Source organism: Martes martes, assembly GCF_963455335.1.
Source record: "Martes martes genome assembly, chromosome: 3".
In the NCBI taxonomy this organism is placed as follows: domain Eukaryota; kingdom Metazoa; phylum Chordata; class Mammalia; order Carnivora; family Mustelidae; genus Martes; species Martes martes.
This window is the reverse complement of record NC_137890.1, coordinates 129815843-129833828: the sequence shown is the minus strand read 5'-3', so window position 1 is coordinate 129833828 and position 17986 is coordinate 129815843. Positions and strand designations below refer to the sequence as shown.

Below are 17986 nucleotides of genomic sequence, written 5' to 3'. Positions count from 1 at the left end.
CAGCCCGGGGCTACGTTCCCCGCGCCGGAGTCCCAGAGCTCGCGCGCACGTCTCCTCCTCCCCTCCGCGCACCCCGACTCAGCTTGTTAGGTGCCCTTCCTCCCGCCTCTCTGTCCCAAGCCCAGACTTCTGAGGGGAGCGTCGGTGCCCCCGACTGCTCAGTCGCCTCCTGCGCGGGACCCCGGAAGCTCTCCCCGCACTGCTCTCGCTTCTCTTTGCAGCCTGTTCCTGCGCCCGACTCGCGGAGGACCCCGGACAGCAGAGGCCCCGGGACAACCAAGCTGATGGCGTCTTCGACCCCTTCTTCGTCCGCAACCTCCTCGAATGCGGGAGCGGACCCCAATACTACCAACCTGCGCCCCACAAGTAGGTTCTGCCCCAGTTTCCTATCAAATGGACTGCAGGGAAGATGGGGGCGCTGGGACGTGAGGAGGCTGCGCTGGTGAAAAGGGAAGGGGGAGCGCGGAGACGATGGAGGCTGGAAAGAAATGGGGCCCTGACCTGGGTCTCGGCCAGAGGTCGTTTGACTGACAGAAATGCCAGGCGATTCTGGGGCGCTGGAAAGTGGGAGCCACACAAGGTTCGTGCAGCGGCGATCCTTGGGGGCTTCGCTTCCGGGGAGGGACGAGAGGGGAGAGTGTTGTTTTTGTTGTGTGTGTTTTCTTTGGCTTGTGGGACGACGGGGGTCAGGGCAGAGGGTGGTGTGAGGAGACTGTAGTCTCGGGGGGAATAGAGAGTTTTCTGTCTCTTGCTCTCGTTGAGCCGAGATCTGACCCCCTCCTTTACCCCTGCGCTGTGCTCGAAGTCTATAATCAGCGGAAATTGCGACGTTAATTGCAGCTTTTAGAAAACTCGGGGTCCCTAATTGCTCCAAATTTGCGTCGAGCTATTGACGATTGAGGGAGAAGCCAGGGGCGAGAAAGGTGCATAAAACGGTTTGAGACTGAGCCTCGACATTTCAGACAATTAATTACATCTCAGACAAAAAGAAAAAAGAAAAAGAAAAAGAAAAAAGAAAAGAAAGAAAAAGGAGCGGCAGCAACCTGAGTGGAGAGAGGTTGGGAGCCAGGAAGCGACAAGAAGCTTTGCCAGGGCGGGAGGAGAGAGCACCCTTGTTTTTTCTCCAGGGTAGGAGATCTGTCAGCAATTGACAGGTCCGCAAAAGAGAAGAAAAGGGGAACCAGATAAAAGGAGGGAAGAGGGCTCTATGCTTCCCCACCTCTAGCTCAGTGTGCTCTTCAGCCCATTTCCAGAATCTGTCTTTAATTCAGATTTATTTCCTACCCTTCCTGTAGAAGCCTGGCAATGAAGGAATTATTTTTCTTTTTTTCCAACTTGGATTGAAATAAGTCCCCTCCCCTCAATCTATCAGCTCCAGTAGTAACAGCCCCAGATTTTCTCTATAAGAGGGGCTTAGGAATGGCAGTGTGGTTAGGAGGGCTTATTGCTATGCTTTTATGGCACTTTCTGTGTGCTTGAGAAAATGTCAGTTGTTCCCATCAACGAAGATGGGAGAATGTCATCCCTCGAGTCCCCTCTCCTTGGTGCTGCCACTGGATCCCGGGTCCCCGGAGGCCTTGTCTTAAATCCTGAGGTTGCGTTTCAGTTCCCTTTGCAGCTCCCTCTCCCCGCCCCCCAGGCGAGCTACAATTACCCACACAACAAAGAGGGTCTCGGGAGAGCAGCCAGCCCTGGTGGCACGCAAGCCGGGCACTGGCTGCCGAGGTGGCCTGATCAGACCGGGAGGAACGCGAGGCCTGCCCGCCTTTGTCTGTTGCTCTGGCCTTGATGGATTTCTTTTCCAGACCTCCCGACATTTCCCGCCCCCTTTTGGCCCCGAGAGGGCAGAGCGACCGCTGTGTTCACCCACCTCAGAGTCCTGCCCCCATACCACCCCACCCAGGTTAACCTTACCTCCCCACGGCAGCGCGCGGTAGAGCACAGACGCCTAACCTCTATTCTGAGAACCAGTGGAGGCGCTGACCTGAGTTCGCACATGGCCTGATGCGCACGGAGGGCACCGAGGCAGAGGTCGAGGACCCTGCCTGGGAAGAGCGTGCAGCACCCGTCCCGAGAATGCCGTCGTCTGCCCCCAGCAGCCCAGCTGTAGGTTGGGGACTCTAACCTGTAAGCGCATGCCGGGCTCTTTACTGCTCTTGTCCTCCCTTGCAGACACACCCTCGCCCGCCCAGCGGGCTCCGCTTTCTCACCCTTCAAGGTCTCCTGGGCAGTGGCCTCGATCAAACTGCACAACCTTAATTAGCCTCTTGCTCCAGCGACCCCTTCTCCCTGCCCTACTGTAACCCCCATCTTTGAAAGGCGGTGCATTGGGTCTCAACCCCAATGCCCCAGCTGAGTAACCTTGGAAAGATCGCGTAACCTCTCTGAGTCTCTATGTTTTTATTTGTAAAATGAGTCTTAGGTGAACACTCTTCTTGTTTCTTAGGGTTGTTCTGTGGATTAGCTGAGATGGCGTTTAAGGCGAAAGCACTTTATTGAGTGGAAATAACTCTTTACCCGCCAGGTATTATTACAAGGGTTTTGCTTTCGCACCGATTTCCTGTCTGTGGCAGGAACTCCATCTGTGACACGCTGTCTCGCTAACGTCGGTCTATTTCTTCTCCCCGCTGGGGCTCTGTTGTGCCTCGGGTTTAATGGATGTCACTCTCCTTATCGCCGCCAACATTCGCGCGGAGCCGAGAGCTCGGACCCGGCGGGGTGGGGGATGGGAGGGATTGGAAGGGCCTTGCTTTGAGAGATACGAAGGGAATTTCACGCTGGTCCCACCGCACCAGCGCGCGCGGGCCCCACAGGCACCCCCGTGCTCCTTCCTGCAAGCCGAATCCCGAGGGTGGGATAGACCCCGAGGAGTCTGAGAACAGTCTGGTAAAGAAGGAAAATACAACGGCTCCTAGGTCTGCCATTCGGACCCGGAGGAAAGGCTCCTGATTCCCTTTGCCTTCGCCCGCTCCAGACCCGAGACGTCCGAGGGAAGGGTTAATGAGGGGCAGGTTGGGAAGAGGGGATCCCGGATGAGGACCGGAGGCGCACTATTGTTTCCCAGCTCTGGGTCCGACTGAAGAGCAGCCATGCGAGCCCGATCATCTAGTCAAATACTATTTTTCACCCAATTAATTCCTGAACTCTTCCGCGACCCCATTTCATGCCAGTTTATTTTAAGCTGCCACTCGGTTGGAGACCCGCCAAGAAATTATGAGACGTTTTGGTCCCAGATGCCTCTGTGTTCCCTTTCCGGGCTGCTGTGGTCGCCCTTCGAGGCTGCAGAGCGGAGATCAGGGGACGGGGCGGGCGGATGGGTGCTGGGTAACACGAGCGGCCTGGCCCGGTCCTTGGTACTTGGTCCACTCGGATCTCGCCTCTCCAGCTCCCCCGCCGGGGTTGCTTGGAGGCCTGGGGGCCGCGTGAGTGCTTGGCCTTTCAGAGACACCATTCTAGACTTGAAAGTGGGAGCAGGAAGGGAGTGTCATGGGCACTCGAAGGGCACGAGTCTGCCCGTCGGCCCACGCATCTGGTTTCTTGCTCCTTTTAAGAAGGAGTTTTTATCGAGGAGCACTGGCGAAAGACCTGCCTTCTCCTCCCCAGAATACCTTTGCCCTCGAGCCGGTCCCCTACGCTCCGAACCTCACTGATCGCACCTCTTTTGCTTTCTAGCCTATGACACCTGGTGCGGCGTGGCCCATGGATGCACCAGAAAGCTGGGGCTCAAGATCTGCGGTGAGTGGAAGGGCCCTCTGGGGCCCAGCAGGGCGGCGCAGCTCTGGGGCTTTGAGGGTTTGGGACAGTGGGGTGCCAGAGGAAGGCGATCCCGGCTCTTGGGTTTGGCTTTCTAAAGTACCTACAGCCCCGACGCCTGGCGAGACGCCCGTATACAAGTCTTAACCTCCTCCGCCTTCCCTTGACCTGGCTGGGGGGGTGCATTTTCCGCTGGAGTCCGGGACTACCAGGAGACCGCGGGGCTTCCCCGGTCTAGGCGCGAGAGCGCGAGCATAGCGCCCCCGCGCGGCAGCCCCGCTCTTCTTGCCGGCTTCGGGCCGATCCTAAGCGTGTGCTCTACCTGCGTGGGGAAGGTCCGGTTAAGACGAGCACTGGTTTTCCTGGAGAGCAGGCCTAAGGCATGGGTTCCGCCTGAGGTGCGGGCTGGCACGTCACCTCCCCGCTACCCGCCAGCGTACGTGGCCTCCCCAGCTGGAGAATGTGCCCCGAGATGTCATAACGGATTCAGATTTCCTTCTTTCATTCTTTGCCTGCAGCCCTCAGTTGCCTGCCTGGGGGAGGCGCGGCGCGCGGGCCAGAGGGTTTGCCGAGCTTGCCCTTGAAGGAGGAGGAAGGAAAAGGGGGCAGGCGGGGGCGTGGGGCCGCCAGAGGAGGAAGGGGTTGTCGGGCACGACTTGCCGCGGAGAGGAAGACAAATAGATCTGGGAGCTGGAGAGGAAAAAGAACCGTTCTCCGGAGACGCGAGGGTCTGAAATGAAAACGCCCAAGGGATGTCATTTTTTTAAAAGCAAAAAAGGAGATTTGTTCGAAGGGACACAGCTGAGTGGCTCCGGCTGAACAATGAGCACTTGCTTTCCTGGCTACATTTCACCGTCTAAAATCTCTAGCCTTATCGGGCCAGAAAATACGGACGTCCCCGGGCAGGGGGTGGAGGGGCGGGGGAAGATTAACGAGGGGCTTATTAAAGAGCCATCCGTCAGCGGCTGCTCGCGGGAGATAGCGGCCGAGCGGGCGCGGGGCTCGCCCGCCCCCGCCCCGAGCGCCCAGCGCGAGCCGGCCGCTCCGCGTTCCCGGGCCTGCTCCTCCAGCTTCTCTGCGCCCGGGGACCCGAGGAAGGCGGCGGCCGGGGCGGGAGCGGACGGGGGGATTTAGCGTCTCCTGGGAACCACCCTCCCTTCCCGGCTTTGCCGCGAGGCGCCCTCGCTACGCTTCTGGGGCTCTGTCCTCCTGATCACGGTGAGAAATCGCTGCTCAGCTCCTCGACGCAGCCATCCCCTGGGGAGAGCCCAGCCCGGCCTCGGGGCGGCCCCCGGTTTGGCCCTTTCCCGGCCCGCGAGGCCCGCGAGGCTAGGCCGGGGTCGCGGCGGCGTCCGCGGGCAGCCGGCCGTGGCTGAGCTTTGTTCTATAAATAGCCCCCTCCCCCAGCCGCCATTCCCGGCTTAATGGCCCGTTTCGCGCCCGGTCCCTTCGGCGGCCACGGCGCTCGGCTTCTGCAGCCGTCATTGTCATGCGGGCGGGCAAGCAGAACTGAGCGAGCCCAAGGCGCCCGCTGCGGTCGCCGGCGGGGTGGGGGAGACTTGGGGTGAGGGCTGCCTTCCCCGCGGTGCTGGGCCTGCCCGGAGCGCAACCTTCGTCCGCCCGCACTCCCTGGGCGCCGCCTCATGCCGCAGGCCGTGTACCCCGAGACCCCCTTCCGAGTTAGGGGAAGAAAAGATCTACTGCCCCCTCCGAAAACACGCCCTAAGTGCCCCCAAAGGGTAAACGGGCAAAAAAGAGTTGAGCTTCGTTGGGTCTGGAAATAGGGGTCCCCGAGTTTGCATCAACTTATTATGAGGGGGAGCTCTTGAACATCTGGGGGCTGCCATCCTCAGAGTTTCTTCCTTGTTTGTAAACACCGTCCCCCCACCCCCCAATTTCAGGGGTTTCGACTAATTTCAGGAAAGCCACGACCCGTTGACAGGAGGAAGGGCTGGTAGTCTGTCAAGGGGGAAATTGCTTTCCACTAAAATGCAAGATTTGGGGGCCACAGGTTAGGCGGCTTCACATTAGGCTTGATTCTGAAAGGAAACAAAAACAGCAGGTGGATGACGGATTTACTTTCCACCCTGGGCCTTGGGGGAACTCTGGCTTTCCAAAGTGTGGTCTTTGGTTTAGACCTGAATCCACCAGCCGCCCCCCACCTCCACACATGGACATCCCAACTCCCTTCATCCCAGACATTCAGGAGCCTGGGTGATGCCTTCACACTCTCCAGGTTGGTTTGAGCTTTCACATTAAGACTCCAATGGAATTAATTGTCCTCTTCTCACCTCCAAATCCATTGCCCTGGGTGACCCCCATAAACACCTTCAGTGCCTTGCCACGATTCAATTCCCAGCCCCTCTCCTACCTCCCTTTTCTGGAAGCCAGGGAAGAACGCTGCAAAGAAGGCTCTGGGTGTCACCAGTGGTACTCTTTGCTTGGGAGGCAGAATCCCCTGGGAAAATAATCAGGTAAAAGAAACCCAGGGTTTGCCAAGAGGTAGAGTACAGTAGCTATAAGCATGGTGCCGACTTAAATAGAGGGAGATGCAGGGGTCCTGGGTTCTGCTAACTTCCCAGTGTGTCCTTGGTCCTCCGTCACTTATACATGCAGAGGTCCCAAACTGGCTGCCAGCCACAGCCTATGAGCTGTTTTATTGAGCCCATGCAGTGTGTGTGTGTGTGTGCGTGTGTGCGCGCGCGCGCGCGCGTTTAATGATGTGTCAGTTGTGGTATAACTTTCAAACAGAGAAAGACTTCAAATATTCTGTATTTCTGGCTTCTCTTGAAATAAGTTGGGGTGGGTATGGGGGAGATCTGGCAAGGTATTTTCAGCACATAAAAATCAAGAAAAAAAAATTCCTTCCTCTAGGAAAATGCGGTTCCATTCTACTTCTTGCTGAGCAAGTGCAGGGGTGATGAGCTTCAGCCCCTACCTCCCCCCTTGACCATGTTCCCCTCTGCCATGCACAGCTCATAGAACTGCTCAAGCCAAGTGCTCCCAAGTTCCCTTCACTCCTCCCCACTCACTGGGACCCCAGGCCTTTGAGTTTGCGAGCAGGGGTGAGGAACCAGCCTCAGGATCTCCCCTCTGCCCAGAGGAGCAGTCATGACAGGGTTTGCCTCCTGTTCTCCCCTTAAAGCTAGCTGGGGTGCGACAAGCTGACCAAAGTCAGGTGCAGCTTTGGCTTCCCTCTGCTTTTCCTTTTGCCTCTTGGGAATGTTGAGTTATGCTCAACATATGCTGGGTTACCAGTCACTGGTTGTTGAAACTAGGTCCTCACAGGTGGCATGCAGAGCAGGAGAAAATACAGTCTGCTTCAGTCTCAGAGACCCATGCTTCCAGGGCCCCTGGCTAGCCAGGGAAGTTGTTCAAAGCACTGACTTCAATGTCATCCACCACCTGGTCATCCTTGGAGAAGCATATGTTTCTTTCCAGAGCCTCTCAGAGCCTTGAGAGACCTTGGTCATTTACCTTTTCTTGAGGGGTCCGATATTTTAGAAAACAAATATCTTCCAAGACATTGTTATTCTGATAATAATATGCATTAAGTCTTTATATTAGCAAATTAATGGTTTGGAACACAATTTATAATGCAATGTAAGTATGCTTTTCAAAAGGTAAATGTAGGATTTAGAGGAAATACAGATTCCTAGTGCACCCCAAGCAGTACGGTCCAGGAATGAGATGCAGATTTAAAGTTGGGTCATAATTGTTATCTCTCAATCCTATCAGGACACCTCTGGGACTGCCTCTGTCAGATTGGAAGCTAATATCCAAAGTCATAGGTCATAGGTCATAGTTCCTGCTGCTGCCCAGAGGAAAGGCATTCTAAGGGGTTTCACGGTAGAGACTCAAGGCTTTCCCAAGGAATGAGACAGAGCCTACCAGAGGTCAGACACCTGAAGAGTAGGAGTTCAGCGGGTGGGACCCCACCTCCATTAGGCCCCATGGATTTGGTCTTTTCAGCCTGGCAAATTCCATAGCTCACTGTTCCAGAAGCCAGGGAGCAGTCCTGGAATTCAGGAGCCGAGTGCTCCTACATGCCTCTAGCAAATGAGGGCTGGCTCCTGGTTTGGGACTCTGGGGTTTGTATGGGGAATTCAGAAAGCAGGGGGAAAGGTGAGGGCCAGGATACAAGCCCCCACCTTTACCGCCAAGTGCAGAGACTCTATTACAGTGTCTTCCCCCCTCCCGCTGTCCTTGGGGGCTTCAGCGATAAGTTTACAAGGTGCTGGGAACAATGAAAGGCCTGGTGCCTCTACCTTTCTTCCTTCCAAAAATAGACCCTGCTCCTGTGCGTGGGAGGAGTCCAATCACTGCAGCCTTCCCCCTGCGTCCCTCCTTCCTCCACGCCTTGCCGCTGAATTGCAGTCCTGGGGAAGTAAAGCTGAATTCCCCAGATTAACTTGCCTCTCCTTGAACCTCCTGGGACTTTCTTCCAAGCCTGTCTTGTGATGTGCATGACTCCCCAAGGATCTTGGTACCTACAAAGACAGCTTTGGGGTCACTCAGAAGCTTAGAACTTTCTTCTTCTTTTCAGTGTGTTGCATTTTGGGCTAAGCTTGAGGCATAATTGGAAGAGATGCTGAGGGAAGGAGTGGGTCAGCAGGTCCTGAACCCCAGACGGAATGGGTGTAGGTACTAGGGGAAGGAGTTTGCTCCTCGTTGGCAGAGTCTCCAGCCTTTTTGCCTCAACCTGCTTCTGTGTTTGCCACCAGTGGTGTCTGTGTTGCTCACCTCAGGCAGGAGAGATTTCTACTCCTTCTGAGGGGCAGAGGTGAGGTGCTCCGTACCCCGCCCTGGGCTCCGAGTTCAGCTCTGTGGGGTTCTGGGAGGCTTTCTGGCTTTGTTACAACACTGGTTCCCATCTGCCAAACTGTTAAGTTCCTGGAGGGTAGAAGATCTGTCTCATTTATCTTCATCTGTCCCCTGTCCTAGATGTTTAGCAAAGTGCTTTTCCACACTAGGGGCTCAGTAAGTATTTCCAGGATGAAATGTCACCACACATGGGGTTGTAGGCTTCCTTGTCTCTTTCCCCAATACCTTTATTCAAGGAGAGGGGGGTGGTATGGAGACAACTTCACTTCAGGCATGGGTCAGAAAAATCACACTTATATTCAACCCCGTGAGTGTTACCTGGTACCCAAGGAAAGCATCTTCCCTAACCCCCAGTGCTGGTGCTCACAGCCTCCTCCCTCTACTGGTCCTGGCCCCCTCCTTTCTCTGGCTGCACAGCCCATAAACCCAGTGCCAGTGGCATCCTCTCCAATTGTGTCCTTCCCCTTAAAGCCCCATCCTGGGGCTGGTTACTGGAGTGGAAGCTGTCCAATTGACTTAATTCTGAGTTCAGAGTCATGGTCAGAGAGGGGAATGGGCTTTGCTTACTGTTTTTCTCTCTTGCATGACTGGGTCTGTGCCACTGATGACACTTGGCACTGCCCCTTCCCTGCCTGAAGGCCAGCAGTGCCAGAGCCCTTATGTATAAAATGCAGACACTCAGCTTCTTCTCAGGAAGCAAGAACGCTGCTTGAACAGTGGACCTGGCCTGGCAGCTGACCCTCCGAGGCTGGGAATTCAGTGCATTCTCTCTGACCTAGCTTCTTGTGCTCTAGGCTTCTTGCAAAGGACCAATAGCCTGGAAGAGAAGAGCCGGCTTGTGAGCGCCTTCAAGGAGAGGCAGTCCTCCAAGAACCTGCTTTCCTGTGAAAACAGTGACAGGGATGGCCGTTTCCGGCGCACAGAGACTGACTTCTCCAACCTGTTTGCTCGAGGTAGTCCCCACCTCCTACTCTCCCCACCCCCCAACTTTCTCCCCACCCCCCAACCTTCCCCTGTCCTGTCCAGTTCTATCCAGTAGGTTTCTTATCTGGGTTTCTTGACTTTTTCCTGAAATTTACTTCTTTGACCAAAACTATCATTACTCCTTCTGAACTGTCATGAAACTGTTTTTCTAGTATTTAAATATAATATCCTCCTTCCTTCCGTATGGCCCAGGACTTCATCATTTTGGAAGCTGGATGAGGGCAGTCGATAAAAACAGGCAACTCGGGACACTTGCAGGGACAAATATGGTTTCATAGACTCTCAGAATCCGAAGGAATCTCACATATGAGGAAAATCCAGTGATTCCCATAATAGAATTTATCTTCCAAGGTCAGCAACAATGACAGAATCACTCTGGGGGAAGCTGTGTGCCTGGGCCCAATGACCAAGTGTTGTTCTGAAACTCGTTTTCCTTTTGGATATCTTTCATTATTACTGCTGTTCCCAACAACCCTGATCTGAGGAGGAGAGCTTTCTTGCCTCATCTCTCCTGAACAGCTTGAAAATAAATCCCTTTTTGTCCCCTTCCACTAACTCCCTATAGGCCAGGCCCAAACAGTCAGTCAGACTTCATTAATCCTCAGAGATAATCCAGGGAAGCTACACAGAGCATCATGTAAAGCCAATCTGCTCTTGAGTTAGGGCCGAAAACTTCAGTCGTGCCCCCTCTGGTTTTCCTCCCTGGTTAACCCAGCCTGAGTATGTCTACCGGAGGCTGGATCCCAAAATCACCCCTGGACATCCTAAAGCCCAAGCCCAAAGGATGAGGTTGAGAGAGAGAGAGATGTGGGAGTTCCCTCTCCCACCTTTCTGAGGCCCACCTTTGAGCTCTTATTTTCTAAGGACACTACAGAGGACCACTCTGCAAGGGGGATCTCAGCCTCTACCATCAATGATCAAGTGTATTATAATGGTCAACCAGAAAGCCAGTGTATGAATCAGATGTAGTGAGATACACCTGGTCGCAGGGGGCAGAGGCCTCCATCACGCTCCTGATGGGTGCCCAGTCATTCTGAAGTGGACAACAGCTGTGACTGGCCGCTCATGGCTTCTGAAAGCTCTCCTTTTATGAGCAGCCTAACTACCAGAAAGTCTGTCAACCTTCAGAAAGTGTATGCAAAACCTCTGTGTGCCCGCATATGTGTATTTTTCTGGGGAGATGGTGTGTCAGATTACCCATGTGTATACATAACCCGGAGTAAATTAGGTCTGTAGAGATACCGTGTCTGGTATTTGGGATTTCTGGACTGAGGAAACCTAGACAGGAGCCAGGCGATAACCACTTGTTGGATCCCCCCCCTCCGCCCACCCCATTCAGATCTGCTTCCGGCTAAGAATGGGGAGGAGCAAACTGTGCAGTTCCTACTGGAAGTGGTAGACATACTCCTCAACTATGTCCGTAAGACATTCGACCGCTCCACCAAGGTGCTGGACTTCCATCACCCACACCAGCTGCTGGAAGGCATGGAGGGCTTCAACTTGGAGCTGTCGGACCATCCCGAGTCCCTGGAGCAGATCTTGGTTGACTGCAGAGACACCCTGAAGTATGGGGTCCGTACAGGTAAGGGTGAGAGCCAGAGGGACATGTGGGAGGAGGCTTGCCCTCCGTCACACCCTTGCCGTTCACTAGGGGAAACCCGTGTGGAAGGTGAAACTCAAATGGCGGTGAGGGAAGGCAGCAGTGTGTTCAGTGACCACAGAACAACCTTGGGCAGTGCCCGGGGATGGAGAGCCCAACCTGGGCAAGAGCTCATCATCATTTTTTGTTGTAAACATACATTTAAAAATGCAAACACCCGGGGTTGTGTCAAGTTCTGTATAAAGAGTTTTCATTCTTTGGATCTATTCACAATCTAAAAAGAGCAGAATGACCTGCCCCCTATTTCTTTTCTCTCCTCTGTTTCAGGCCTGTTTCATTCTGATAAATCCTACTCTTGCCTTTCCCTAACAGTGGGGAGGATTGGGCCCAGTGCCTTCCCTTTCTATGTTAGTTTTCTAGGGCTGCTGCACCAAATTACCACACACTGGGGGACTCAAAACAACAGAAATGTATTCTCTCACAGTTCTGGAGGCTGGAATTTTGAAATTTAGGTGCGCCGGGCCATACTGTCTCTGAAGACTCTTGGGGAAGGTCTGTCCTTGCCTGTCCCTGCATCTGGTGGTTGAGGTCATTCCTTGGCTTGCACGTGCATCACTCTAATCCCTGCCTTCACCTTCCCTTGGCCTCCTGTGATGGTGTCCAAAGTTTTCTCTTCCTATGAGTACACCAATCTTTGGACTAGGCCTGCTGCATTCAGTTATGGCCTCACCCTAACTTGATGACATCTGCAAAGGCCCTCTTTCCAAATAATGTCACGCTCACAGGAATCAGAGGTTAGGACTTGAACATATCTTTTTTTTTTTTTTTTTAAGATTTTGTTTATTTATTTGAAAGACGGAGATCACAAGTAGGCAGAGAAGCAGGCAGAGAGGAGGAAGCAGGCTCTCCGTGGAGCAGAGAGCCCGATTCGGGGCTGGATCCCAGGACCCTGGGATCATGGCCCGAGCTGAAGGCAGAGGCTTTAACCCACTGAGCCACCCAGGTGCCCTGAACATATCTTTCTGAGGGACACAGTGCAACCCACAGCACCTTCTGCTGGCTAGGCAAAAGCGTCACATACGCATACACCATTTGCATCCTACTCCAGTTTCTGGAGTTCAGACTCTCTGAATCATATCTTTAACAGGGGGCTCTTGAGGAAGCCCTCTTGCCTCCTTTTCATGTTACAGGAACCCTCTCTGACCAGTGGTCTTGGCCAAAGTGCTTACTTCCCAGGTGCCTCAGGTGAAGTGGCTCAGGTTCAAGGACTTTCTAGATCTCTATCCTGCTATTTCTAAGCCTAGGAGGGAAACAAGTCTTTCTTCTCACTGCTGTCTTTCCCCAGAAGCAGCCTGGCTTCCCTGAGCCCTTGGGCACACAGTGCTGCAGGAACTGGCAGGGCTTGGCCAAGTTGCCCCCACAGAGGAGCCCCTGGTAGCCCCTCATTCTTTTTTCTTCTTTCTCTCTCCCTCTCCTCTGTGACCCCTTTCACATGAAGACAGATTTAAGGCCGAGACTAGGGAGCTTGGTGGTGACAGAGCTGGGTAAAGTTCTTAGGTGTCAAATACAAAGTGTTGTAATAAAATAATGAGGCCGGTCAAAGAGGCATTTTTAAATAAAGAATCCCAGACTTCTTTTGAGGTCTGCCAAGGCCACGGAAATAAGTGTAGCTTCCTTGATTAACTGCAGAATGGACAAGGCTTAATTATGTTATAAGGTCTGTGTTTGATTTTTAAAGAAAAGCACGTGCATCGATTTAGTTACGGCTCACCTTGGCCTGATGGCTAACCTATTCCTGATGGAGATCAAGTAGTATTACACAGCTAGATCAAAGAAGGGTCCCGATTCTCCCTGGATGTCTTAGCTGGGTTTGCTTTAGTCCAGTGGCTTTTGTTTTGTTTCGTCAGGCCTTTCTGTGTGCACTCTCTCAGAGAGATGAGACCATGTACTTGGATCATTAAAGCTCAGAATAGTGTTGTCTTTCAAAGAAAAACACAGCAGTTTGTCATAACTAGTAGCTCCTATTGCCTACAAAACAGAAGCATCACATGGTCATAGGAGCATGGGCCCCGTGGGTCCCACGTGGGACACCACTTAGATAGTTAGCCTGCAGCCAATCATCCCTGCCCTTCAGCACCACTTCTGGGAGCAGGTACTTCCATTCACAGTGTGGAGCTCGACTCAGGCGCAATCTCATGACTCTGAGATCTTGATCTGAGCTGAAATCAAGAGTCGAGCCACCCAGATGCCTCCTCAAGAACTCCTTAAAAAATAAATAACCACTTGGGGCACCTGGATGGCTTAGTCAGTCAGTCAACTCTTGGCTTCATCTCAGATCATGATCTCAGGGTCATGAGCTCGAGCCTGGGGCAGGCTCAGCACTCAGTGGGGAGTCTGCTTGAGATTCTCTCTCTCTTTCTGCCTCTGCCCCTTCCCCCTCCACTCATGCATGTACTTTCTCTCTCAAATAAGAAATATATCTTTAAAAATAAATAAATAACCACAATATCATTGTTAGATCAAAAAAATACAAAATTTACTGTTCCTTAATATCAAATATTCAGTCAGTGCTCAAATTCCCAATGGTCTCACGAATGTTACGATTCATTTGATACAGGATCCAAGCAAGTTTTCCACATTGTAATTGCTTAGTATCTCTTCATAGATTCCCCCTCCATTTTTTTCCTTGAAGTTTATTTGTTGAAAAAGTTAACTTTGAACAGTGACTCTTTCTCCCCCTACCTGACTTACTAGCACATCTATCATCTGTTATTTCATCGAATATAGCAAATTGAAACTTAAATTTAAAAGAGGTCATTTTGTTACTTGATAGAAATTCTGGTATAAGATTTTGGGGCCATATACTGTAGTCGTAAGATAAAAGCAAGGTTTTAGACAACTTTGTATCCATTATGTATTCAATGGACAAAGAGATACTGTTTCATGTTTATTTGAGGGCATTTTTGTCAGTCTGTCTGTCTGTCTTTGTCCGTCTTTTGTCTCTGCCATATTAAGTGGCTTTGATGCATTGTCAAATAGTGCGATTCCTTTTATTTATGATAACTATATACATATATATTTGGTCTTGTCTTGAGATGTTTATTGTTAAGGGGTGCCTGGGTGGCTCAGTCAGTTGATCATCTGCCTTCGGCTCAGGTCATGATCCTAGGGTCCTGGGATTGAGTCCCACATTGGGCTCTTGCTCACCAGGGAGGCTGCTTCTCCCTCTCCTCCCCACTTGTGCTCTCTTTGACTCTCTCTGTCTCTATCTCTGTCTATCTCAAATAAATAAATAAAATCTTCTAAAAATATATTTATCATTAAAATTTTTCAAAAGGATATTGTGTATTTTTTAACAGACAGCAACAAAATTTGTCATGTTGCAGGAGATCTCATAGATTCTGTTGGCACTGAGCAAAGTAGAATAAAGGGAACTAGTCTAAGCTATTGAGAGTAATCTGCACGAATGTCTGGAATCTGGGCCCAAAATTACACTAAGCTTACTGCTTATGCTTCTTTCACTTTTTTCCCTGAAGATCAGTATTATGTTTTGAGTACTCTTGAGATATGGTGATTAGTATATTCTGATATAGGAAGTCGTAGTCTGGATGTTCTAAATGAGTCTCCATTACATATGAGGAAGAGCAGACATTTTCAGAGAGCAGGCTCAGACCAGGACCATTCAAACAGTAGCTCTCGGACAGTCATTTCAGAGGCAAAAGCAATTTCTACTGGAAACAGAGCAGTCAGCATATCTCTCTAACACCAGCTCTCTGTCACACACCCCTAGATAATCTATTGCATTGACACCTTCGTGACAGCCTAGCCAAGCCTGCTGATGTGGGATCGAGTTTTCCTGTGAACGCCAAGTTGGCCAAAACTTGGCAATAATCCTGAATTTGCTGAGAACAAACCCCATTAAAGCATACTCTGTGTTGCAAAGGCTTTTAGAGTTATAAAGTAGTAACAATTATTTTACCAACAATTTGATGCATAAAGGAGACTATATTTGCCTCTGTTTCACAGAGGAAGTGCTGGGTCATCTCAGAAATAAATTTATTTTAATGGTCACCTGACTGTAGGGGCAAAAGACGCCAATGCTTGACGTCATATTTGAGTGACACGGAGATCCAGAGATGGCATGCCCCCAGCATCAGCAACAGTCTGGCACTTTGCACAGGCTTGGTTTGGTCCACAGAGCCACAGGCCCTCTCTGAGACCTGCAGGTTCTCCTCCATCAGTTAATGTTGACCCACTTGATCTTGAATCCTTGAAATGTTAAATTAGAAGTTGAAATATTTATAGATAAAACTAGGAACACCACATCCTGATTTATAATTTTAAAAATTATTATGACAGAGAAGTTCATCTGAAAATCAACAAATTAGATACCGGAAAGATTATTAGTGTCATGACATAGGATTTTTTTTTTTAACTTAAAAAACATTCTGCTTCAGAAGCATAAGCTTGGGGACCCTCAGTAATGCTAAAGGTTAGTATAGCGTGGGTCAACCTGCCCTTCCTTCTGTTAGACTCTTGGGATGGAGGCACGATCTATATGGCCAGACTTCTGCTTTGGAGACAGCTTGAAAAATTTGGGTTTGCCTTGATGCTTGCCTCTTATTCATCTCCCCAGGTCATCCTCGATTTTTCAACCAGCTCTCCACTGGATTGGATATCATTGGTTTAGCTGGCGAATGGCTGACATCAACTGCTAATACCAATATGTAAGTTCCACATATTATCTTCATATAAGCAGCCATGATATGTGATTATGGCTTGTTGCTTTAAAAGTCCACTTCCAATGGTTCTATAATAATTTTATTACAATTGTCTTAGTCCTCTTTTCTCTTAAAATCTTTCAGTTTATTACAGTTCTGATTTAATAGTAAACACTCAATAAGATATTTTTAATGAATAATGCAATTTAATAAGAACACAGTTGTAAGAAAGAATAATTCTAGCTTTCAGAATTTAGTGTGAAATTTCGTGTTAAAAGATTCCATGTCTCTTAATGATGGATCTTAAAGAGGTCACGTTTTGGAATATGATCTTGGTCTGTTTTCCTTCTAAGCACATTTGTCCTCATCATTTAGGGCATATTTCCTTCACAGTTAAAGCTGCCAGAGAGCCACAAACTAATTTGATCAACCTATTGCTTACCTAAAAATTCTAAAACAAAATTCACCTGGTAGTGATACATACTCTTTTCAAGGGAACTCATTGTTTCTCTGAATTTAAAATTTTTTCCATACTTGTTTGAGTCAGCAAAGCCTTCATTTGTTTCCAGTTTCTTACAAATTTATATGAAAGTGACTCTAAGACCCTGGGGTACAAGTACTTCTTGGGTAGTCTTGTGATAGCTCCACAGTTTCCTCTACACACACATGCCCTATTTGGAGACAAGGACAGGGACAAGTTGATGGAGGGTCGTTATAGCCTACTGAGTACTGTCTTTTCTCTCAACACTGCGATAATGTTTTAGCACTACCTACACACCCAGCTCATGGAACCACATTCTACTAAAGTATCCAGGGGAAAATAATCGAACAAGTTTCTAACAATAATTTTTTAAATAGCTATATAAGAATTATATGGGTTGTAGTTACTGTGGAAATACTTAGAAAATAATCATCCACTTTTTAAGTTCATGGTAAAGTAGATTTGAAAAATGAGTTTAGGTGAAAGGGGGTATTGCTGAAAATGAGAAATTCCATTTGACATCAAGATTGAATGTAAGTTATTAAAGTTCCAGGTATTCTATTTTTCTTAAACAAACTGCTACCAGCCCCAAAACCTGAAAAGCCACTTTAATATTATACATTGGGTTGCCTGAGTCACACATTTGAGGAAGCATCCATCCAACTCTTGGTGTCGACTCAGGTTGTGATCTCAGGGTTGTGAGATCAAGCCCCAAGACTCTCTCTCCCTCTCTGTCTACCCTCTACCTCCCTCCCATGCTCTCCTTCCCTCTCTCAAATAAATAAATACATCTTTTTAAAAAATTATACATTGATACGTGTATGTGCCAAAGCTATTTAATGCTGTGACTCAAAATATCTAACTCCATTCAGAAAAGTTTCCATTGAGGCATCTGGGTGGCTCAGTTGATTAAGCATCTGCCTTTGGCTGAGGTCCTGATCCCAGGGTCCTGGAACTGAGCCCTGCCTCCTGGAATTGAGCTGGTGTCCAGCTCCCTGCTCAGTGGGGTGCCTCCCTCTCCCTCTGTCCCCACCCCCCCTCCCCCGGCTTGTGCTCTCTCTTTCTCTCACTCTCTCTCTCTACCTGAAATAAATACATAAAATCTTAGAAAGAAAGAAAGGAAGGAAGGAAGGAAGGAAGGAAGAAAGAAAGGAAGGTTGGTTTCTATTAACTAAGGATTCCTGCTTTGTTTGCTAATTTAAAACAACAGTGACAAATTTTTAAAAAGCAAATGTGACAAGTGAAGCCTTTAGTGCTAAAAGACACAAAAGATTAAATTGATGGAAAACAAAAATGGTTTTCATGCTCCCTGTTTGCTAGTCATGGTTAACTTCATGGAGTGTCTGTGTTGGAGCACTGAGGTTATGAAGAGCCAAGAGGAATTGGGGCCAAAGATGCAGTTGCTTATATGTCCTCCTCTAACAACAAAAAAAAACACAAACTTGCCTTTGCAACCTTCACTCTGGCATGATTTGTGAGATAAAAATATATCAGCAAGCCCAGACTCATAATGTACTAATTATAACTTGAAAAAAGACACTAATGCTTAATTGGAACATCTCACACTAAGAAACAATTTTAAATTGGGAAGTACAACTTTTTACAAACTTAACTGTTTGGAAA

At 49.8% G+C, this 17986-nt stretch overlaps 1 protein-coding gene across 2 annotated transcripts in view; it reads left to right on the top strand.

The window, feature by feature from the left end:
- Nucleotides 1–284: 284 nt before the first annotated feature.
- GAD1 (glutamate decarboxylase 1) overlaps nt 285–17986 on the top strand; it is a gene marked incomplete at both ends in the record, with an annotated part of 36832 nt that continues 19130 nt past the window's right edge. For both annotated transcript variants that reach the window (XM_080798663.1, XM_080798664.1), the window contains 5 exons: nt 285–366; nt 3673–3735; nt 9372–9530; nt 10901–11143; nt 15798–15888. In XM_080798663.1, coding sequence (XP_080654789.1) covers nt 285–366; nt 3673–3735; nt 9372–9530; nt 10901–11143; nt 15798–15888 — 638 coding nt within the window. The remainder of the gene's footprint in view (nt 367–3672; nt 3736–9371; nt 9531–10900; nt 11144–15797; nt 15889–17986) is intronic.